This window comes from Poecilia latipinna, unplaced genomic scaffold (genome assembly GCF_001443285.1).
Source record: "Poecilia latipinna isolate Pla-1442-1.1 unplaced genomic scaffold, P_latipinna-1.0 Scaffold241, whole genome shotgun sequence".
NCBI lineage: Eukaryota > Metazoa > Chordata > Actinopteri > Cyprinodontiformes > Poeciliidae > Poecilia > Poecilia latipinna.
The window spans coordinates 238,389-262,507 of record NW_015112857.1 but is presented as its reverse complement, the minus strand read 5'-3'; the positions used below and the strand labels follow the sequence as shown (position 1 = coordinate 262,507).

The 24,119-nt window shown below is 37.0% G+C and overlaps 1 protein-coding gene across 1 annotated transcript in view; it reads right to left on the bottom strand.

The window, feature by feature from the left end:
* The window catches only part of pcsk2 (proprotein convertase subtilisin/kexin type 2), a 31,107-nt gene extending 10,031 nt beyond the window's left edge, over positions 1 to 21,076 (bottom strand). The window contains exons 1-9 of the mRNA XM_015032437.1: positions 20,499 to 21,076; positions 18,827 to 18,931; positions 12,420 to 12,533; positions 11,866 to 11,974; positions 11,003 to 11,040; positions 4,665 to 4,741; positions 3,647 to 3,735; positions 3,035 to 3,210; positions 560 to 775 (exon numbers count right to left, since the gene is read on the bottom strand). Coding sequence (XP_014887923.1) covers positions 560 to 775; positions 3,035 to 3,210; positions 3,647 to 3,735; positions 4,665 to 4,741; positions 11,003 to 11,040; positions 11,866 to 11,974; positions 12,420 to 12,533; positions 18,827 to 18,931; positions 20,499 to 20,684 — 1,110 coding nt within the window. The 5' untranslated portion in view covers positions 20,685 to 21,076. The remainder of the gene's footprint in view (positions 1 to 559; positions 776 to 3,034; positions 3,211 to 3,646; positions 3,736 to 4,664; positions 4,742 to 11,002; positions 11,041 to 11,865; positions 11,975 to 12,419; positions 12,534 to 18,826; positions 18,932 to 20,498) is intronic.
* Positions 21,077 to 24,119: the final 3,043 nt, after the last annotated feature.

The window sequence follows — 24,119 nt, the reverse complement described above, 5'->3', positions numbered from 1 at the left end:
ATAGAGTTTTGAGTGAAAAAAAATAAGTAGAATAAAAATTAAACTTTATTTTTTTGATCCCAAAAAAAAAAAAAAAAAAAAAAAAAACTTATAAATTTCAACCCAAAAAGAAGCGCCAATTTTGAATTGTCCAATGTGTGGCAAATTCACAAATTGTTAGGTATGTATGTCCAAAATACACAAGCAAAAAGATAGTTTCATTAAAAAGTGTGAATATCAGGCTTATTTCTTGGAAAGAGCTATACCTCCAGCTAAGCTGCCACTATTTTTCTCAGTCATCTAGCAATTTCCTGGACTCATTCAATCTCCTGAAGGGTCTGGAATACAGATATGCTGTGCTCATAGAAAATGTGCATATAACTCTTCAGTCCATGGATGCAATAACATCTTTTAGAGAATGTGAGAGGATCTTTAGAGACAGACGTGTGAAGAAGTTCGGAGAAATAAAGCTGAATCATCTTTAAATGTTACAAGTATTATCGGGAGTTCCTGCTGATTAATCTGGCTGGTCTATTGTCATTCTTGTGAAATGCCCACAATTAAATCTGAGCGCACTCACAACACCAGCCTCCGGGTTGCGTTTTCGCCCATTACTGAATGTGGACGCCAGCGTGGAGGAGCAGCTTTCATCATACAGAGCGGTGCGGCCATCGTTGATCGCAGAGTTGATGGAGATGGTCCACATGCTGGAGGCGTAGCCGTCACAGTTGCAGTCGTCATAGCTACCGCCATCGCCTGATGCCCAGACATAGATGCTACCTTTTCCACCACGCCCCTGAAACGACATCACCCAGAGAAGCAGAAATACATCAGAGTTACTGCTTATTTCTCGTGGGGTTCTCGAAGTTAAAGTGATGACCAAGAAAAAGGGGATTTAATCTTACTGTAATTACACAACCAGTATCAGCATTTTTTAAACTTCTTGTGTTTATTAAAGTCTCTAAAATTGGTCTCTTTGGTGCATTTTTGTCTAAATTACTCATACACTGCAATCCAATCAAAACTCTATATATATATATATATATATATATATATATATATATATATATATATATATATATATATATATTTTTTTTTTTTTTTTTTTTTTTTTTTTTTTTTTTTTTTTTTTTTTTTTTTTACAAAGGATCAGATTAATTAGGGTAGCTTTAAAAGCTTAGCAAAATAAATCCTCATGAAATTGCTCAGGTAATCTTTGACAGTACAGTTAGTTTGATAATCTGAAACTTCTAAATGTGATTTTAAAAAAGCTAAAACAGAAGAAATCTTTATTGGGGAACCGTCTTTCAAAGTACTGTAATTGTTAATAGTTCTTGCGTATGTGAAAAGGGCATATAATCTATTGCAGGAAAAAAACTGTAACTATTTTTTTTTTCAATGTCAATGTCTTGAAAAAAGGAAACAACAAACAGTCTCTCCAGGCAGAGAGTATCCCTTTTTTTTCTCTCTGCTGCACCTGTGACTACAAAAGGCTGATGGTTTCGCAACAAGACTGACGATTAAGCGCTTTTCCCCTCCCTTATCATAGTGTCCTGTTAGCATAAAAAGAGAGGTTTGAGTAACACTGAGCTAAATGCTGTGCTTTAGGATTTTACTGTTCTGTTTTCTGCTCCAGTTCTGATAAAATGCTTTAATTTTTGCCCAGGACAGTTTTTTATTTTGATTAAAACCACACAGTTTCCCTTGGACGCTTCTAGAACATAATGTTCTTCCTGATTTTCCCCGTCTGCACAGGGAATATCATGTACAACCAACACAGAAACTTATATAAGTGATCATTAGAATCTTCTGTAAGCAGCAGATTGCAGAGTGCCTACACGATAAGTGATGTTTGTTTCACTGAGTTGTGTTTCTGTTCAGCCACTCTGCCTGAGATGGAGTTGTTTCAGACCAGCTTGCACCTGCCTGCACATGGTGCATGAAGATTAATCAAGCAAGTAATTGGCAGTGTAGCTGTTAGCATTACAACTTTGTGTGTGTGTGTGTGTGTGTGTGTGTGTGTCTGTGTGTGTGTGCATCCGTGTGGTCTTGTGTTTGATACATGGTAGGGACCATTTTCCAAACACATCCTACATTGTGGGGACTGACTGAGAGGTGTTGTTTTTGTGTTAGGGCTTAGGTTTAGGACTAAGGTGTGAATTGAATTAAGGTTGCAGTTAGTGGTAACTGGTTACTGGTTTAGGATGAGGCACAGGGTTAGGATGTAGAAATGAATGGAAGTCCATGTAAAATCTCTATAAAAATTGCTGTACTGGGCTAGATTAAGGTACTATCAAGTGCTACTACCTCTAATAATGTTGTTGATACTGCTGTTTATCTAAAATAGGTGTTCTATGTTCTCAGCATGATGAATGTACAGAGAATATGTGTTAAGCGTGTGCATATTTTAATCTGTCTGTCATAAGAGCAATGCATTTGCGTTTCTGCACAACTTCTTATCTGTATTCATCATTTCAATTAGAGCACAGCTAAATGAAAAAAATGCTTTAATAATGTCCCGAGCATTAACAAGCAGCACAGAGTTCAGTGAAAACGTTTCTACACCAACATGCTAGTGCATTAAAACTTCAAGGCAGCTTTAACGCTAAAATAAAAAAGATGATCTGAATAAGTGACATTTTCTTCATCTTTCAATTCAAATTTCGTACCATAATTTGATGCGTTTCTGAAAACGTATGCGCCTGTCCTACTAGCTGCATGAAGTTTCATTAGTGCACAAAGACACAAGGTTCCTCTCAATGTTGCAGCATCACCTTCATTGCATCTGATATTGTGGCATACACTAATTGATTGTCAGCAAAACCTGGCAGCTACAGCTTTTGAGACAGTTTGAAAACTTTTGTGACATGAGTGTTGCAAACAGGAGATAGGATTAATAAAGACAAATCTTCTTGATATATTGCCCAACAGGTCAATATTCATAGGTCCCAGATGTATTATAAAAAGACCTGATCAACATATTTTCAATATGCCCTATGCCGGTGTCTTAGCCTGAAGAAAGCTGCTACTCAGCTTCTGGTTGATTCTTTTATACCTTATTGACACCGTCAGCCATGGCCTGCAATGTAAGTTCTCGTGGTCCATCCACAGTCTTGCCATCATCAGTCGGTCCCCAGCTGGCACTGTATATGTCAATATCCTGAGGCATGTGGCTGATGGACGAAGCTTCAATGATATCAGTCATAAAAGGTTGGTCCAGCATCCTGATGCCTAAGAGGACAAGAATCTTGTTTTCATTAGTTTGTCATTTTTGCTGGCGGAAGAAGACAGCAGTGAAATATAAAATGACTTAAGGAAAACGGCCGGTTCCATACTGACCATATGATTTGCACACATCACAGTAACATGCAAATCAAATTTCAACCTGCTTATTTCATATCTCAATTTTATGCATCAATTTTGTTTTCCACCATGGAAGTCTGAATAATTTCCACCTCTGTGCATAGAGGTGAACCATATATACACCCCTCAGCACAATTTTCCCCACAGCAGCCTATATTTTGTGCTTTCCCTCTCTCTGTAAATCACCTGCATCAGACCTGTGAGGCTGTCATCATACTGTTATCAGAGCTATTATTTAACGTTGTAATCTTTTCATGGTCACCCTCCTCTCTCTTCAAAGTGCAGGTTTCTACGTGACACACACCTGCCACCTTGGAGTTGTAGGCGACTCCCACACCACAGATGTTGTTGTTGGCTGCCGCAGAAACCTCCCCAGCACATCGTGTGCCATGACTGGGGAAAGGGAAAAAAAAAAAAAAAAAAACGAGGAAAGAAATGACTTGTGAGGATTTGCATGAATTTGCATACATTTGCAAATGATATCTTCTCGGAAAAGTCTGAGCTAAGATTTCGCAGATCAGCTGTAACCTTGGTTGCTGCAGACTCTATGTCTTACTTTAACAAGATTGTTCATAGCTAAATGACCGAGATAAAGAATCTTGTTGCCGTAAACGCTCCAATCCTGAAATTTAACTCACATTTGTCCTGCAACAAACGACAATATTTGATGTCTAACAGAATAGCCGGTGCACATCTGTGTTTTGTGTTCACCGTGTAATGTTGCCATCTCTTTGCACCCCCACAGGGACACTGCAGAGTCAACCCCTCTTTCCCAGCATGCTTTGCACCAGACAGGCAGCTATTTATAACAACCAGCTGACTAGCCAGCGAGAATTGCAGTCAGCAACTGCTATTAAACCAAAGCACCGCCTGCTAAATTTGACACAGAGGTGCAGACACAGATACATCAAGGGAAATGGAAGCAGATATGCAAATATAACAGTATTTATTATATTTTATCTACATGTTGTTTTTTTACATACAGTATTTATGCCAGGAGACAGGAGTCTAATCAGGCTTTAATAACAGAAGGTCACTAGTATACACAATGTCTTTTGAGGAGTAAATTGACCTAGGAGCTTTCTTTTTCACATACTCTATGCAGCCATTTGTGCAACTAAAAATAAGCAATGTGGCTTTCTATTGTCTTGCTGCTGGACAATGTCGCTGTTTATTTTGCTGCATTATGTCTTAACAGAACTATGTGGAGAGAAAATCAATAGGACAGAGCGAGCAGACTCCAGATAGAGCACACACATTTGCACGTAAAAACACACTCGGTATGTGTGTATAAACAGGGGGGCTGTCTGGACGGGCATTACCTGTTGAACCAGTCGTCTGTGTATCGTGGAAATGGGAACGGGTCGTTGCTGCTAAAATCGTAGCTGGCATCGGCATTCTGAAAGGACCAATTTGATGCATTTATGAAAATAGAAATGCTGAGACAAAAACAAACAAGCAAGCAATAAGTGAACAGGAGATGGGCAGAGAGAAACATTACATTGTGAAGTAACAGGTACAAGCTGTTTTTTTTTTAAAGTATTATTGATTATTGTTGTTAGTACTGTTCAACGTGAACTGTTACTCTTTTCTGGCAGTCATTTTCAATATTAAGTTCTTTATAAGCAACAGTTTTCTCTCAAAGTCCAAACAGCACAGCAAGTTGCCATAACACAAATTAGCTCAAAGTAATTCACATAGTGTATGAAAAAGAAAATCTACTTCTGTAAGTTTTGTCCCAACATATGCACAAAACACTTATTTTAATTAGTGCCATATGTCCAACTAACCCAAAGCAGACTCAAGACCAAGATCAGACAGTACCGACACCAGCATTAAGACAAGACTCACACATTGAAGGAAAGAGATTTATTTATTTGGTAGAAGTGGTCAGTCCCTGAGTTTCCTACTTGGAGATTGTTCCTTTATTCCTCTATTATTCCAATCCTTCCTTATGTTTGGTCAGATAAAAGAAAACCAAAGATAAGAATGAAAACCTTGGATTTGCCCTTCAGAAACAAATACTGAACTTACTTTTAATAAAGTTTGTTCTTTATTCCGTTACAGAGCTATAATGTGAATGCGGTGAACATTCATTTTCATATTCTTTGAGGTCATTTTGTGTTTTCTGCAGACATTTTATCAACAATTATGGTCATTTTGTGTTATGTTTTAATGCTGTGCTAAAGATCAAAGAAACTTCTTCAGGTCACTTCTTTCTTGGTCCAGGTGATTTTTAATCTACACCCTCTGAAATATTATACTACAAAGCATAATACTATTACAGGTGGCATCAAATTGCGAAACCATTACCTCTTATAATATTGTCTCTTTTCTACTGTTGATGTTCTTTTTACGTCTCCTCATTCGAGTGCCTTTGATGTCAGATTTTAGATGAAACCTGAGGCTAACCACTGATTTCTTTTTCTTTTTTATTTTTATGCCAAAACATAAATTAAGTCTGGTAAATGATTCATGTTGCTCTCATTATTATAACTATGAGTTATTGGAGGACAATTTGCTTGTCAGGTCACATTTGTTTTAACATTTTGTTTCTAATAAACAAAGAAATTACAGCAAATTCACCTACTTTGTCTTCCTTGATTCCACATTTTATTAAAAAAATCTTCACTGGGCAACATTGATGTGTGGCCACAGCATGTACTTCAAGCTGAGATGATAATGACTCGGGATTTAATTTCACATGACCGATAGATAGTCAAAGGAGCAGAAAGAAAAAGTAGACAGAACACATCTGTTAAATGCTCATTTATCCAGTTAATGTAATAATCAGTCATTTTGAAATCCCATGCAGACTGTCACTCACATAATCGTGTTTGGCGTTTGGTTCTGTACTAGTGCTACATGTAGCACATATTCTTTCCGGACATGAGAACAGAGAATCTGCAGCTCGGCCCATCGGCAGCAGATTCAACCATATCAAATCCGTTTTAGGAGACCGGTTCGCCACTGCTGCTTCTGCCAGACAACTGGCTGATAATTAGAGAAGACAAGTCAGCCAGTTGCAAAACGGGAAGTGAGCAGAATCTTCTGGTTTGAACCAATGGGAATCACATCTTAATTATTTTTATACTGACATGTTTATAGCTAGATTGCTACATTTATTTTGACATACATTCTTATTTTTGTGTTTGTGTAATTGTGAGGCGTTTGTAATGCTTTTTAAAGTTTGTGATAAGTTTTGTATTTTTGATTTTTATTATTATTATTATTATTATTATTATTATTATTATTATTATTATTATTATTATTATTATTATTATTATTATTATTGCCATATTATGAAAATGTGAGGAGGATAACAAGGACAAGGTAAAAAGCCTCTGTCAATAGTTGTTTCTATTAGAGCTAAATGTCAACTAAATTGATTTTTTAAATTGTTTAACATGTTCTTTCTTTGATTCGTTTCCTTTCTAAGACGATAAAAATAAAGCAGAAAAAACCCAAAGCAGACTAAAAATGTTTAAAAAGCTCAACTACAAAAGACTTAGAAAAATGCTAAGAACATTACCATTATGTGGAGAACAACATTTTTGAAGAGGGAAAAAAAACACACTTTCTTTCTGTTTCAATAAACCGGGTAAAAAGTCTCGAGCCACGGCAATAAATAACATGGGATCATGGATCACTTACTGAACCTCAAACTCATATCTTTTGCTATCAATCAGACTCTCTTTCCTTGCTGTCTTGAGTGCAGCCAGGTACTGAATTACTAAAGCCTGAGTCACCTCATCTGTTCCTGGCAACCCCTGGCTGCTAAAAGAAAAAATTACACAGACACACCATAGTAAGGCTGCTATTTTCTTCTTTTATGTCTAAATGCAGTTAGAAGTACACCAAGGGCACTGCCACTAAGATTCATCTTCAAAGATTAAGGCATGGTAATCTAAGAAAAATACATCAAAAGTTCTTCATTGCTTCAGAAGGCACGACAAGGTAATTCATAGATATTACTGAAAGAGAAGAAAGGGAGCACAGTTCTCCTCCAACCATCTTGATTATCTTGGTCCTGTCATCAAGCTTCTGTTTCAGCTGTTTCTAATGACTACAAATTGAAGCAGACTAATGCGTTGCCATCTTTCAGCATATTACCAGGGATGTCTGAACTTAATTATATAAAAAACATTTAGATTTGTGGTCCATAAGTCTAACAAAACCCATCTTGAATGTGACAGTAATGCCTAACCTCTCTGCCAGGATGACCAATAAACAAAACCACGAAGAAACCAGTGAGTCGGCTTTAGATTGAGACTAATCCTAAACTTTACTTTACTTTACTTTAATAAAGATGGAGTAATCTCCATCTTTATTAGAGAATAATCTTAATACTAATCACATGCAATCATTTTTGATTTTTGATTTGACTTCTCCAAACCATTCAGAGTTATTAGTGGCAGAACTGATTTCTCTCTTCTTGCATACTGGTCCAAATTACGCTAAGCTTGATGCTTTTATCTGTGACAGTTTGCATCTCTTGCAGCTGAAGAATGCACATAGGTTGTCATCTGTAAATGATTAAAACCTAATCTGAATTATCTGTGTTTTATTAAAATAACACATCTAAGATTAGTGGTGTTCTTCTTATTCTCTTTCAGCTTTTTCTCTTTAGGGTCACCTTAGCTATTATGATTAAATTGGGTGAAAAGTTATGTAGGATAAAATTAAGGGTCACACAATAGATGTACAAAAAAAGAGTGAAAGCCATGTTGACAAATGATAATTTTTTAAAGGGTAAAAATAATCAATTCTTTTTTTTGGTGAAATGTAATGACACAATTGTAATGCTATTACAATTAGTATAATACATGTTTTTTTAATTTTTCTTCAATTTATATTCACATTTATCTAATCTACATATAACATTATACAACTTCTTTAAATGTGTACAGTTATACCCCTCACTATATGTCTTATCCATAACATTCTGGGTTTATAACACAGAAATATCTACTGGTACTCAGGGTAATCGGCCTTAATATCTTTATTTTATCAAGGCAATTAAAAATTCAGTTCGATTGATAGCTTAATCTTGAAGCTGGGAAAGCTGACGAGTTGGATAAGTAACATAGCTCGTTTTAACTTCCTCTAACGCTCAGTCATAATCATTGATCAATACGTCCAAACGGCAACTTTCCATCTGCACAGTAAGAGTCCCACTAGGTGACACAACACTCCACATTTCTCCTTTTCTCCTCTTACACATGTTTTATTTAGCAGGCAGAGGGAGAAAAAGGTCACCTATCAATCCTACTGGTACTGAGAAATCCCTCTCTGTAGCCAGTAGCTGTTATCGATCATATGTGGGAAGTGGAGAGATGAAAAAAAAATAAATGAATAAATAACCGAACCACATTCAGAAAACAGATCTAACTCTAGCACCATTCAAATTATTGAACTTAATAAAAGTAGAAAATAAGCAAAAGCAGAAAATGAGCATACTGGAAGTTGTATGAATTTGTTATAAATTTCCATGAAGATCTATTTTATCCAAAACTCATCACAGTGTTTTGCCTGTTTGGCATCTACTGGTAAATGTGCCATGAAATTAAAACCACCACGATAGGAATTGCTTATTGCGAGCAACGCAGTTTCAATCTTAATTCACCATAACAAAATGCATCTTATGAGCATTTCCTGAATGATTGTTACACTAAGGCACAAAATGTAATGTAGAAACATCCAAACGCGTTCGATTAAAACTGAACTAAGAGATGTGATGAGCTCAAATGGTATTTTATGAAAATTCTCATTCAGCTGATAGTAGGAGGTTTGAAAAACACCATGACAACGTTAACAAAACCAGATCTGTCATGCTGTGTCATTTTTCTTTTTTTTTTTTTTTTCTGGGCAACATCTAACTCAAAGAAACACACACACGCGCGCGCACACACACACGCATACAAAAGACATCTACGGCGCAGCGTGATGCATCAATCTAGTGAAGCATGCTCCTGCATCTCCACGGCTGAGTCTGCGTGTTATTTTTGGGCCACAGCTCATCTTTGTTCACAGGCGGGTGCATGCAAAGCCAGGCAAACACAGCGATGAGTGATACATGCACACAGACAGAAAACAACGTAACACAAAAAAATTGTTTTAGAGTATTTTTCTAAAATCTGAAAGGTGAACCTCCACTCCGATCTGAAGTGTTCTGCAGTTTTTGACAGTTTTTTTTTTTTTTATTATTATTTTTTTAGGTTTGCCCTGTCATTTAGTGGCACCCATTTTGCCATCACCTCTCTATAGCAGCTTCTTTACTCTTGCTGAAGAAAAGTATTGCTTCATCACAGTGTAGATTCTGTCTTATTACAGCTGATATAAAATGTTTTACTCAGTGTTCTGCCATACATAGCAGATTGCATGAAGACTAAAAAATATGATTTCCATGTGTTTCATTTCATTCTGAATGATACACCTTGCTGTGTCACCACATGTCTTGTGGCTGCACTCAGGATTTCTAATGGCTTCATGTCCACAACGCTTCCTTCATGAATCTCTTCCATCAAGGTCAGATTTGTGAAGGCATACCAAATCAAATCCTGTCAATAGTTAGAGTCAGAGTCACCACACGTCGCTTTATTAATCCTCCTATCTTGAGACTTGTCAAGTTTTGTAGATGACCCTGTCTTGGTAGGAATGTAGTATTGGCCTGCACTTTCTGTTTTTAACCAATGAATTGAAAAAATGCTCCATGAGATGTTCAAAGTTGGAATGTTGTTTGAGAACTAAGTCCTTCTTTAAACATGTCCACAACTATCTGACTATTTGGTTTTTGGCGTTTTTGACATTTTTGTTCACTAGTTTTCGTTAACAAACTACTGGTCTGTATTTATTTAGACTACATTGGATTTGATAATAACTCCTGAAGGCATTCGGTTGCACCAGATTATATTTTGTGGTGTCAGATTAAACTGGGGTAAAGACATGAAGAAATTTAATTCCATGTGTTATATTGCCTCCCCTTCAGAGTTCTGCACTATTTTGTCTTGGTCTTTCACATGAAACCCACATGACGCATTAAAGTTTGTGGATATAATGTAATGCAGAATACTTTTGCAATCTAGCACAGAGTGTATTTCAGCAAGTACTAATAGGTGGAAGGACAAACTAGAGGCTCCAGGGTTGTCAGTACAACATTATGTTCAAGTCTAAGAAAAGTGAGTGAACTGTAAACTAAAAGAATAAAAACCAACGAGTCAAGACAAACAAAACTCGCCAGCCGGACGCGCAGAACTGCAGTCACTGCAGAAGTCAAATGAAACCTTCATCACTGTGTCCTGTTTCACAAACCTTCTTGTCCTTTAAAGTTTTATCAGTATTCTAGAGATAAAACATCACATTATGCAGCACCAACTACCCTGGCATTATCTCAGCCAGTGACAGATCGGCCTGCCACTGTGTCTGCCACAGTGTGCTGTGCATTAACATTAAACAGCTTGGCTGGCCGTCTGCCTGTCTCCGCGTCCTCCAGGGATACAAGGAGACTCGGCAGCCATGAAGGCAACTCAGAGAGCACCTGTCAGTGCCAGCGAGAAGTCACGCAAGGCCCGTGAAATCCTCAACCCTTGCTTCACTTATTAACAGCCCTTCAAAGGAATGAAAGAAAATTAAGAACGTGCAACAACACGAAGCTACTCACATAATTTGATGCCAGGTCTGGATGCAGGTAGTCGATTCCTGGAATAAGACATTAATCAGTGATGCGATAGAGCCTAAGTATATAAATAAAAGACGATAGTGTACTTTTCGCCTATTGTATTTGTTCTTAATTGCCATGAAAATTGTAATTTAGGTTCTGTGGAGACAATTATTACTTAAATGTGAATTGTATCAGTAAGTCTGTCAGAAAGGGTTTTGAACTTTATCAGCATAAAAAGACCAGAATGGCCTTTTTTTATTATTATTTTAACACTTAAATAATCGTGCATGTTTTATAATAGAGAGCTAAATAAAGTTTTTACCGAATGCCATAAAGATAAGAAAACAGTGTCAAAGGCAAAGATTTCTTCAAAACAATTTATTAGTAAATAAGTAAGTAAGCAAACTTTATTTATATATCACCTTTCACAGACATAAAAATCACAAAATTAATTTAAAATCTTGTAAATAACAGCATTTATTTAATAAATTTCAAATGAAAGAGCTCTCCATATAAAACATCTATAATATAAATATTATTAAATTGAAATTTTGCTTTGATTACACAGTTAAAACAATTTGGGTTGAAATAACTGCAATGTTAAATAAAAATACTAATCACTAATTATTATTATGTTTTTGACATAGTAAAATTTAATTGAACAGAAAGGGTTTTATTCTTCTGAAGAAAAAAAAAAATCTCATTTATATATTGCATCAACTGCACAAAATTTGTCATAAAATATCATAGCAAAATACTGTCTGAGCCGTAAACAGTTATTGTATTTATCCAACCAATGGAGGGATTTGCACAAGCTTAGCGACTGCTGCAGACCGTTCATTAAAGACCAGCTTAATGCTCACCATCATCCATGATTGCGATGGTGACTCCTTTGCCTGTGTACCCCAGTGCCCAAGCTTCAGCCACATTTAGATCCAACCCGGGGGTCCCATCTGCCTGCCCTGTGTTTATCTGGACAACATGGGGAACATTCATGAGTCATGGCACCCAGGTGAGCCACCATTAGGATATTAGCTATGGTAGAGGATGCTTGCATGCTCCGGAAGGAATGATAACATTGGATATGTCTGGTTCGGTGCCGAGAGGATGAAGGTTAAAAGGCAGGAAAGGGCATAAATGTCAGCGATACAGCATGTGCCTCTTTTTGCCTCAAATGAATGAAGGCAAGCTTGCTGCTGCATAAAAGTCATGCTTGACATTAAGGAGGAAACTAGCATGCACAAGTGCAGAAATTACACATCTCTGTTTTGGCCAAACTAATCTAAGAATGAGTAACAATGTTGATTCTGAAAGCAAAGTGGAGAATGCCTGGATTCCAAGTAATTAGCGTGGAAGATTGTGGGCTGGTGAGAAAGGTCAGGCAGCACGGACACAAGCTAGTCGGCCGATTACTCACCAGATACCACTGCTTGGTGAACAGAGGGTCACTCATGTTCACTTCAATATCATTGATGTTTCTGTAGCCTCGCTTCTGACGACTGAAACCTTCCTGTTCGAAGACTTTCTTTACCTGGGTACAAGAACCAGAGAAATGACACAGAAGAAAGCAGTGAGCTCAAAGGGACCAAAACAAAACAAAACAAAAAAAAAAACGTTAAAACAAAACAATAGCAGAATGAAATAAATGTGCTGGGAAATTGAAGTAGAAACAAAAAAGAGAATTTCCTGTAACTCTAAAGATGTTGCATTGTGTGTTGTTTTGTGCACAGAAAATCACAAAACTCAATTGTGCTGTTCTCACCACGAAGGAAGAGCTTCTTGTCAATCAAAATAACTGTTTTTCATCTAATAAGAGTCTTTGCAGGTATAGCCGAAGCTGCCAGACTCACCTGCCACAAAGCCACAGCTTCTTTTCTCTCCAAGACAATCTTAGAAACCACCGCAGTTATGTTCACAAACACACCAGGACTTTCCTGAGTTATCAAAGAAACCCAGGTGGATGAACAGCTGCGCTCTGCATTCGTTTTTTTTTTTTATTATTATTATTAGAAACGTTATCACCATACCAACTTAAAACACTGAAATCTAACATATAAGGAGTGGGTAAGTTACAGGAAAGTTACTAAATAAAAAAGGAAAAACAGAGCTCCTATCCATCATCACTGCTTTCAAGGAGACAATTTACTTTGCATTACTTTGTTACTCTGAAATGTTCTTTTTTTGTAATTTATGAGATGGGAAAAATAAGAGTTGGTATTACAAGGAGAGAAGTCAGAGGTCAAATGTCTGCAGAAAGTTTCAAATTTGTTGATAAAACTGATAGCCTGCAGTTGTGACAGTTTGTTCTTTACTATGTTAAATATTTCAGCCATTACTCTGTATAACTTTAGTTTCTGAACGCGTTTATTTACTGTTTGAATATATAACATTTAAAGGAATACACTGTTATTAGCAGTTTGAAAAAAAGAACAATGTGTTTGACAAACTCAGCTTTCAGGCATGTGACATTTCAGGACATATGCAACCATATGCCAACAAAATATACAAAAAAATGGCTAATTATCTTTAACAATGGATAATAAAGGTTTCTGTTGGTCGCTCTATTTATGAATGCTTTGTGAGTACAGTTAAATTGAAAAACAAAGTGAAACATTCCTGCAATCTTTCAACGCCATAAATCGATGCTTCATAAATGCTTGGTTAGAAATGTCAATTTTATAGTTATTCTCATAACTTTCAGGAACTGTAAGTTTTCACAGTTTCAAAACCACACTTGAAAAATGGGTCACTGATAAGTGTACCTTTTATGATTACTCTTGCAAATTCACCATAATGTGACTCAGAAAACAGGCAATTTCAAGTGTATTTACCACCTCAGATAAGAAGGCAGAGCAGCACTTAAGGCGTCTTTCTCAAATGGCCAAAGCGTATTCATCTGCGAGACTCATTTAAGTCACACTATAATCAATCAGGAGGAACAAACATACGTGCTGTAAATCAGCCAGACGGGAAATCCTTTAAAAGACAGGTCAATCCTCAGTTCTCTTCATTTTTGCCAATTGTTAAATTTTTTAAATATACCACTCTTTTCCTTATTTTTCAACATGTCTCTCCAACCAGCAGCAATTTATTCCTCCACTGAGTGCAAGAGTGGGTATTTCCCTTGGACGGCATGTCATACTTCCCACTCACGACATCAAACAGTGCCCATGCACCACTGTCACTGTCCGCCCTTGCCAACTGCCAGCTCACAACGCTTCATTTCACTTTGAAATACAGCGCTTTGATACTTTACTGTTCTAGTTCCCCCATGATTTCTCTTTTTGCTTTGTTTCTTTGATTGTATAGGGTGTTGAAAGATCTTGATCACGCTTTAAATGTGAATGTCTCCAACTCACCTGCTTTTATAGCTTACTCCTGTTTATTGGTATATCTACATTTACAAATAAAATAACAATGATAAAAAAAACAGAGCTGCATAATTGAGGAGACAAGACAGGAATCACAAGAAAAGATGAAAAGGAGAGATAAGAAAAAAAAAAGTTCCTGTGAGTAAAGTAGTGGGTAAACATATTCTAATAAATGAAAGAACAGGAATCCTGGTCACGGTGTACATATTATGCCCTTGTTGTCGCTCCTCAGCATATTTTAAAGCAAGACTGACATTTAATATTCCCTGTAAATGTATGAAAACTAAACAATATGACCCCTTTTCTAGCTTAATTTTAAATGAAGACTCATATTTATGTGATAATTCAATTTACTTCATTTGAGCAATTGAAATCGTTTGACTATTCTCATGCTAAATTGTCTTTGACATTTAATTTGTATTCTTCCTCTTTTGTTGAATCTTGGAATCTATAAATCACAAATCGAGCCAGCCATGCATGATACAAATGAACACTATAACTCATAAAGCTGCTATCACTGCAGAATTACAAGAGGCGTAAAGTGTGTCTCATCTGGGTCGATATAGAGTGCAATGAATAAAATGTGCGTCTGACATCTTCCACTCTAAAAGGCCTGAACACGTCAGCAGCACTAATACGATTCCAGTACTTTAACTTTTAAACTCGGAGTAAAGCTTTTGGCCCCTGGCCAACTCTTTCTTTAACCCTTTCATGCATGAATTATGATCCTTTGTGTCAGGATTTTTTTTTTTTGTGGTTTTTTTCACTTTTTTTATTTTCTTAAGGCCTAAAAAAGGTAGGGGGAAAAAAAAATATATATATATGGGTTTTTTAGGTGATCAATTGTAATTTTCTCATTTGAAAAATACATCAGTAGTATTGTTCTTTAGGGGTTATCTGATGTCACAATATATATTTTTTTTACCTGTAAGAGTCGTCTACAGTAGAAGGAGGGACCGGGTCGGTTGGCATGCTTTTTTGTCTGTCGGCCATATTGGATTTAACAAAAATCATTTATTGCCTTTGCAGCTGATGGCCAGTAGTTGATAGTGTATTTTATGATGCATTAGTGTCCACTTCAGAGGTCTGTGTGCATTTATAACATAAAAACTCACAAGAAGCACAAGAAAATGGCTTTTAGATAGCTGTCCAGTGTAGTCACCACTGTGCATGAAAGGGTTAAATTATTTTCAGCCATCATCACCTCTAATGAAGGAACTACCACAGGCCAAAGTCCTGTGATGTATTTTATATGAAGTGCAACCTATAAAATGTGTAAATAGCGAGAACTTGCACTGTACCAGAGTATTCCAGGTGTTTTAACCTGAAATCCTGTGGCTTCTTGGCTGAACAAACAGCCAGTATTTGCTGTAACACAACCTGGAGCTCTAAAGCCAGCTAACCCTTTCATAATCTGAATTTTATGGGACGGTTATTTCCCCACTTAGTGGTTCTTTGGAGTATCAGGGTATCTAACTCTGATACCCTTGCCACCTTTCAAAGATCACACAGCAATCAAGAGATTATGATTACTTTTTTTAAATTTGAAATTTTTCAACTATTCAGCTTTTGCACTGTACTCTTACGTATTCGTAAATTTGGGGCAAATATATCAATACAGACAGACAGCAGAAGGTTACCAGGGTTGAACAGTTTACTGAAAAAGTATTTGAGTTTCCTCTCTTACAGCTTCAGTGAGAACCACTACTACGGTATTTAACATTATTCTCTCAACTTCAAATAAATGTAAAAAAAAAAATAAAAAAATCTGAAATTAGAACTATTTGGGATATGTGAAATGAAAACGAAGGTGTCTTAGAAGAGACTGTATATGAAATTGAAACTATTGTTGGCTATATTTCACTTACAAGTATCTGAAGCTGGAATCAGGGTAGAAAATGTCACAGTGCCATTTGGGGATACTTAGCCGCTTACACATGAACAATAGAGATGTCGGCTACTTTATCAAACTGTCCCTGGAAGAAGGCTTACTTGTTCTTGTGCAAACGCCTTTAAAAATGTCATGACGAGGTGTAGATTCTCTACAACAGCAGAAATAACTCAAAATGAAACTATTTTAACAAAAAAAATGAACAACATGCAGAAATGCTAACATTTAAAGGCAACTTTGACTGTAAATTTGAACCCACGTGGCTGACTGTGAATGTTATAAGGTCACAGGAAGTAACAATGATGAGTCCGTCCTCATAGAGTCCAGAGATTCGCAGAAATCCATGTGAGCACATCAAGCATCTGATTAAACCTCAGCATCTGGAACGTAGACCTGTCCATGTCCGTGTTGTCTCACTTCCATTAGCTGCATTAGCTCGGTGAAGCGGCTCACATTTATTTTCATTAGCACCTCTCACAACCGTAATTAGAGAGGTCAGTTGATTGTCTGCAGCAGGACCTACGCTCTTACCGCCTCCGACAATAGACCAAGCTAAACACATGGAGTTACACAAGACAAATTGCGCTGGAACAAACAGATTCATTCACAGCCTTTCATCGTTCAAACAGGCTTTGTGCGACTGTGCCTTCAACAGACTCAGACTTGAGATGTGAGCTAAGCAGAATTTAAACTCTGGTGAATAATTGTTGCACAGTATTTACTGCTTAGTTTCCTATGAACAGTGTGAAAATCTAAATGTGGTAACCGCTTTGTCGTGCCGCTTATTACCTAACAAAGCTTTTCTGGCTCACTGTATTTAGTTGTTACCCAAAGCCTGCTGTCGCCACACCACACATGCTACGATAAAATGCTTAGATGGAAGTCAAGCATAACCCGTGGCAAACGCTGCAAAGATATCAAAAACCTAAAACCAAAATCTTGATTTCTTGATTTTCTTGATATAAGAAATCAAGACTTCTGTTTATTTATACTTTTTTCAGTTAAATATGTGGTTTCTCAGTTTTTATGGGGAGGTCAACAATATTCCCATTTAGTTTTTCATCAGAGTGATTTCAGGCGTTACCAGCAAGTTTGTTAATTTGTCAATGTTTAAAACATAATGTTGCAAAGACAAGAATTAGCAGAAGAATGAATGTGTTTTCCTGTCAAACCTCTGTTGAATTCAATATCCTGATACTGTCATATGCTTCTTTGTTAATTAGGATTTTACTGAGGCCATTTGTGGCATTTTTTTTTTGTTTATTTATTTATGCAGGGTTGAATGTGATGACAACTGGGATCTGTGTCTGTAGTTGAATGCATTACATTGGACATACCAATATAAGACAACTCATATAAATATAGAATTTTGTTTTAGGAGTTACTCTACGATATATTTTTTAAAGTTGTTCTTTATTTCTGTAAAACATTTTGTGTGTGTACACCATGTGTATGAGTGGGATTATATAAATAAAACTGATTTAACTCCCCTCAGATATTTTTATGTGAAAAAAAAAGGTTTATTGATTGAACTGTGTGCTTTTTAAAATAATTTACCTGAAATGGTGTACATGATACATTTATCATCATGTTACTACAGATGCTACAATAAATCATCCACAGTCAAATTAAGCCAATTTTCCCCTTAATTGGCACGTCAAACACATCAACTGTAAGTTGATGTCTGGTTTTAGAGTTAACAAAGTCTGATAAAAGTTTAGAGAAACATGCACAGATGCATAAACGTGAGATAACTTTTTGATTGCTTTACTTTACTTTGCATTTCTTTTTCACTTTACTAAGACAGAAAAGCTGATTCTGTCAAAATGCCTCCCACACTTTCTCAATACAACCACAGTTTTAATAATGTTGCGATATATTAATGCTAAGGTCTATGTTGTTGCTTTTTAACAGGCACCGTTGCAGTGGAAAAGTTGCATACACTGGAAAGAAGGGCACACATAAAGGCCACAGAAAAGCTCCCTGGAAAAAAAGGCTTCTGTAGTAGAAACACGTCTAGAATACAGTATTTTATTTCCTGAAGAAATTTGATCATTCATAGAGATTTAAGAATCAATCCAAGCCACTTTGAGATGCACCAAATTTTCTGAAATCAGAAAAGAGGGAGACAGGAAAGACCAAGGATATTACAGTTAAGCTGAGCTCAAAGTATTACTGTACACCTTTCCCATTGCAATTCTTGTCGTCTTCATCATAAGGTGACAGCTTCTGCTGTAACTGCTGTAATTACACACACAATACAGCACAACTAGACAATGAAAGATAATTTTGTCATTTAAGCAGCTCTAATAATTGAGAAGTGGTTTGTTTAAAGGACGGAAGATTGTAGAACTTATCTTATTTTCTAGAAAACAAAAGGCTTTTCTGCTCCCTTTCCACATTTATTTCAGTTTTATCTGCTTTGCGCTCATTGTCCTCCACCTCCTTGAGATCACTGAAGTTGTGCCTGTATCGTGAACTTTTAATGATTTTTCTTCTCAAAAAAACACAGCGTCGCAGACTGAGTGAGAAGTCACACTGTTAGATATAATTAACGCTCACCCTTCTGTCTTTTTGGAGGCTCTGTTTGATACGAGTGCTGCGTTTGCTTCGCCTCTTTGAAGTCTCCTGAGGATAGAAGTGAAACAGGCCATCTCCAAAGGGAAGCTGCATTTAAAATAAAGCAACACACACATACAGAGAGAGAGAGCGAGAGATAAGCATGTCATGAACCGAAACAGACATGAGAACAATCAAGTACAGCAATCCCAAAGAGTAAACACATACAATCAAAAAACATTGCATGAAAAATGCAGGAGAAAGACAGTGGGGTCGCAAGACCAATGGTTCCCTAGGTTTAACAAAGGGTCTATTTTAAAGCGCTGAAGAAGAGGAATCAACCATGATAAATCACATAGGCAGGGAAATGAGATGCATCATCCAGAGTTTCCCCTCCAGCACTGTACACAAATTAAAGACCTCCCTATGCTTTGGTGACAGCCAAGGAGCAGGTCAATCCTCAAAATAAACGCTTTCCGATGTGCCTGTCAGATGCAATGTTGAAATACAATGAACATTTGCATGAATATTACTCTTGTCTCCCACTGGCCATTAGTTGGAAATTGCCTGAAACAAATGTAATAAGAAACACTGACCTCAAAGCAAACGCTGCACTTATTCTTTTTCATAATTAGGAATTTTAACGATCTGACTGGGTTGATCATTGCCAGTTTGGTGGCCCGATCTAGTTAATTAGGCAATGAGAGAGGATAAGTCAAATAACACAAACATTGCTTAATGGCGCGACTCCCATTAGAACCAACAAAGCCACAGATTACATAACCTGGGTGGCAGTACATGTCAGGAGATAAACAAGTGCCTGCAACAGCTCAGAGGTGGTGATGCTGCACAGTTACAAGACAGATGATGTATTATAATGAGTGAAATGAACAGAAACGATGGGGGGGAAAGTGTGATTTTCATGCAGACACGGCTTTGCCCAATGCTACGCCTCACTGACTGAGGCTACAGCCAATTTCACACAAACGTTTATTTTGACATGTGACAAGGAATATACTCTTCGGGAATTATTTCCACTGGTCTGCAGGAGGAGGCTTGTCATGCCCTTTGATATGTTACACCTGAACCCTTGCAATTTTTTTTTTCATAATATTTATAAAGATGTACAGTTTTCTGGTGAGACTGAAGGCGATAACACTGTTGTGTTAATTTACAAAACACCATCTTAAAAATAAGGCAGCAGAGTATGCAAAATGACAACAGCAGATATTTAAGTTCAGCTTGTTTAGAGCATACCTGGTTGTTTGTGGTTACAGAATGAATTATCTGTTGTATTATTGACATAGATACCTTTAAGGGCCTCATCCGTCAAAGGACATTAATGCTAAATAAATTTGGTCCATAGGCCAGTGGGCAAACCACAAACCTCAGCCTGTATTTCAGTGGAAATGACGTCATCAAATTTACAAAGTGGAGCGAAGTAAAAACCAAAAGAAAACATAAAGACGCTTCCTAGTGGGTTGTCTAATGGACAGCTCGTAACTACTGCGAGGACGGGAACGGATCTAAATGTCCCAAACATGTATGTTTTCTCTGAACGTTTTTGGTCACAATATTTTATTTATTTACGAAAGCTAATGCACATGCATGCGCGTCACTTTTTTATTTTTTTATTTTTTTATTTTTATTTTTTAGTCCCGAGTATCCCTCATACCTTCCGTGCACTCTGGAGCCCATGTTGTGTTGCAACTTGGTGCGCCTCATTCTGCGCGTCCTCATGCAACTGAACCAAAAGGTGGTCCGTCAGGACTCCTTCTGTAGCCTGCGTCGCAAATATCAGCAACGCGTTCAGCAGTACCATAAATCCCACGGCTGTCCCATAGCGGGAATATCCACGCATCGTGTCTGGCTTTTTTCGTCAGTTCTCTTGAAATTGCCTGGCACGTCGGTCGGAGTACAAAAAAAATAAATAAATAAAAAAAAACTAAAAACTAAAAAAAATATGTCAGTGCGCGGGATGCTCCTCGTTGGAGACGGCAGGAGAAAAAAAGGTGGAGGAGGACGAGAATGTAGAGCGGGGTGGGGGGGGAGTCGTGGGGGGAGAAGGGGGTGTTGTTGGATCAACGCATCTCTTCCTCGTCGTGAAGCTGGTGATGAGACCACTGAAGTTGTGTTTCACTGAAACGCTCTAGTCGCTCTTGCGCTGTGTGCTGTGGATCCAGGCAGGCTGCATCCTCAGCTTTCTGTCTCTCTTCCTCCTCCTTATCTCCCCAGTAATTCATTTACCTTCTTTGCTCGGGCAGTCTCGCGCGTGTGACGTCGTACCAATGGGCTCTGACGGGTGTGCACCATTGTTTCCTTTACTTTTCGGCACCTTGGAGAATTCCTCGGGGATGATTGGAATTCCACTGATTAATAGGCCAGGGGGAGTTTTGAAACATGTCCAGATAGTAGCGTATTGAGAACTGATATGTCCTAATCGATTATCTTTCCCGAATCATGACACAATATATTCATGTGCATCCGGCTCTTAAAAACCAGATGCACATGAATCTGCTCAATTTGTAAGAGAGCAGAAGGCAGACATATAGGAGACTTTAACTCTTTGAAAGGGAAGCAGGACGTTACATATAACATCAGAGACAGTGCTATTACATTAGACTAACAAAAAACCATTTTCAATTCAGACATGTTATTGTTCAGTTTGTCCAACAGGCAATAACTGACCCCTATGCAGGGATGGTAATGCACAAAAGCTGACTGTTCTATGAGTATAATTTCATCCATATCAAAGGAAAATTAAGTGGAAGGAAAAGAGTGGTACAAAAAGAAATTATTGCAGCTTCAAGAAGACATATTAGTAAAACCCTTTTTTGAGTTTTTTGGGAGATTCACAAGGTGGAGCTGAAAGAAATGCACCACATGTATAGGACATGGTCTACAAGTGTCACATTAATTTTGTTAAGTCACTCTTAAAGCGGCGAGCAGAAGTATTTTACCTGGGCTTAGGAGAAAATGATGTGCAGTGTTCCTCTGTCAACCATATTCCTTTGTTGAAAGTACATTTTATATTTCATTTGTAAGTTAAGGTTCCTGAGACTGGAGGCTGAGGTGCCGTTGTAGCAATTGTGTTCCTTGTAAATGAGATTGAGTTTGAGAAATGTGATTGTAAAATCTCATTTCAATATATTTTTAAAAAATATATGTATTCATGGCCTTTACAAAAGACAGCAAAAACACAAGCGCATATAAAAACCATGACAGTAAAATAGAAAAAAAATATTATTTGTATCTAATCTTTAATAAATAGGAGTACTAAGTCAGTTTTTTTCTCATTTTATCAGTGTTAAAACCAAGGTTAACAGAATTCAACTTTATCATCATATTAATCCGCATTTCAGTTATTTAGCACACAAACATCACATGTAAAATTTTCCATAAACAAATTCATAATATTCACATATTCAATGAGAGAACCATTTACTGAAGTTTTATAAAGTATCCCTATATTAAAGTTTTGTTCGTTGTATTTAAAGCTTTCATTACCACAATGTTTTTGTGACCATGCATACATGATGCTAATCTATTACCATCATGTAATGGTCACAAACATTATGTCAAATGTGTGCTCACAATAGTGTATGGAACAGTATTGAAGAAGGTACATTTTCTATAAGGGGATACTAATCACGGTTTCCACACTCCGTCCAGAGTTCCTCCCACACGCCTGCCTTTCTGCAGACCCAGGATTATGTTGTTTTGTTGTTGTTGTTTTTTTTATTATTCCGGGCAGAAAAGCGCTCTTCTCTTCTCTTCTCTTCTCTTCTCTTCTCTTCTCTTCTCTTCTCTTCTCTTCTCTTCTCTTCTCTTCTCTACCAGAACAGTACTCATTTATGGAAAATATCACAAGTCAACACTCACATCTGGGTGTTTTATTCATCATCATCATCATTGTCATAATATGAATAGGTAGGTATGAGAAGTATGCAAAGAATATCTACAGCTTTGAGCCAGTGAGATTTTTCTTTTCATAAACCAACTGTTTAGCAGAGAGGGAAGCAGGAAAGCATTAAAAGCTCCCCTGCTGTGTAAAGAAATGCTGAAGGATAAGACACATTTCTCTGCTGCTTTCACAGAGACCCTGACTCTGTCTGATTTGATGCAGTGAAATATCACTTAATTTGCATAGTAACTATATTCATATGTCGTTGTTTAGAAGTGAAAATATAATATAACTAGTTATTAAACTGGAAGCAAAAACATAATAAAATCCAGGCTCAAAGATGGACTGCACAAACCAAAGTTATGGTAAGGATCCAGATGTTTTAGCAGCAGTGCTTTGTGCTATAGACAGACAGATGTGTTTTCTAATGAATTATAACATGGGTACATTTCATATATTTCATTTTCCACAATAGTGTTCTTTCACAGGTATGACAAAGAACATTAAACCATTAAGGGAACTTGATGAATGGTTGCAGTGCGGTACCCATATGCAAGCAAGATTCAGCAGGGCAGAACAAAAAACAAACAACAAGAAAAGATTATATTTAGCCCAAAGACGCCTGTAAGGCAGAGTGTCCAAAGAAATATATGCAAACAGACACGCTGAGAGGGATAAGGATACAGAACTCGTCTTGACATGAAGGGAGCACAACATAACTAGGACAAAGAGCCGACAAGAAGCCACTAAAAACCTGGGACTGTGCATGTCGAAGGTTGAAAACTACCCAGGTGAACTAGTAGAGGAGGATTAAGAAGAAAATATTTACTTTTGTCAGAGTGGCAGTAAACTGGTATTGCATAATGATGCTAACATGGTTATTAATATGTGATTAGGACTAAATTAGTCTTGATTTCACATGACTTTAAATTGCAGAAGCTGTATTTTGCCTCAATAAAAAAAAAAAAAAACACAAACAAAGCGAAAAATTTACATCTCAAATTTTGTGATGACAAACATGAAAAACATTTACAGTAGTATGATGACACAATATCGTAAGTCCCAAAACTGGCATTTTTAAAAATGCATAAAGCCCAGAAGGTTCAACATTCAGATGTTGTTAAATAATTCCCCTTTGGATCTCTATTGCAACACAAACAAATAAACAAAAAAAAAACATATTAGCTCATTAATATTTAGCAGCCTTAGCTCATTCATTTGGGAAATAGTGTGTTTAAATGACTACCAAGTATCCCACTATCATTTAAACACGTTTTGATGATTTCCTCTTTCAAATAGATCACAGTTAGATTGCTGTAATCAGCATAAATTAGGCAACTATTCATCTTAAACCTTCAAATTTTATGGGATCACGATGCCCTGACTGTTATG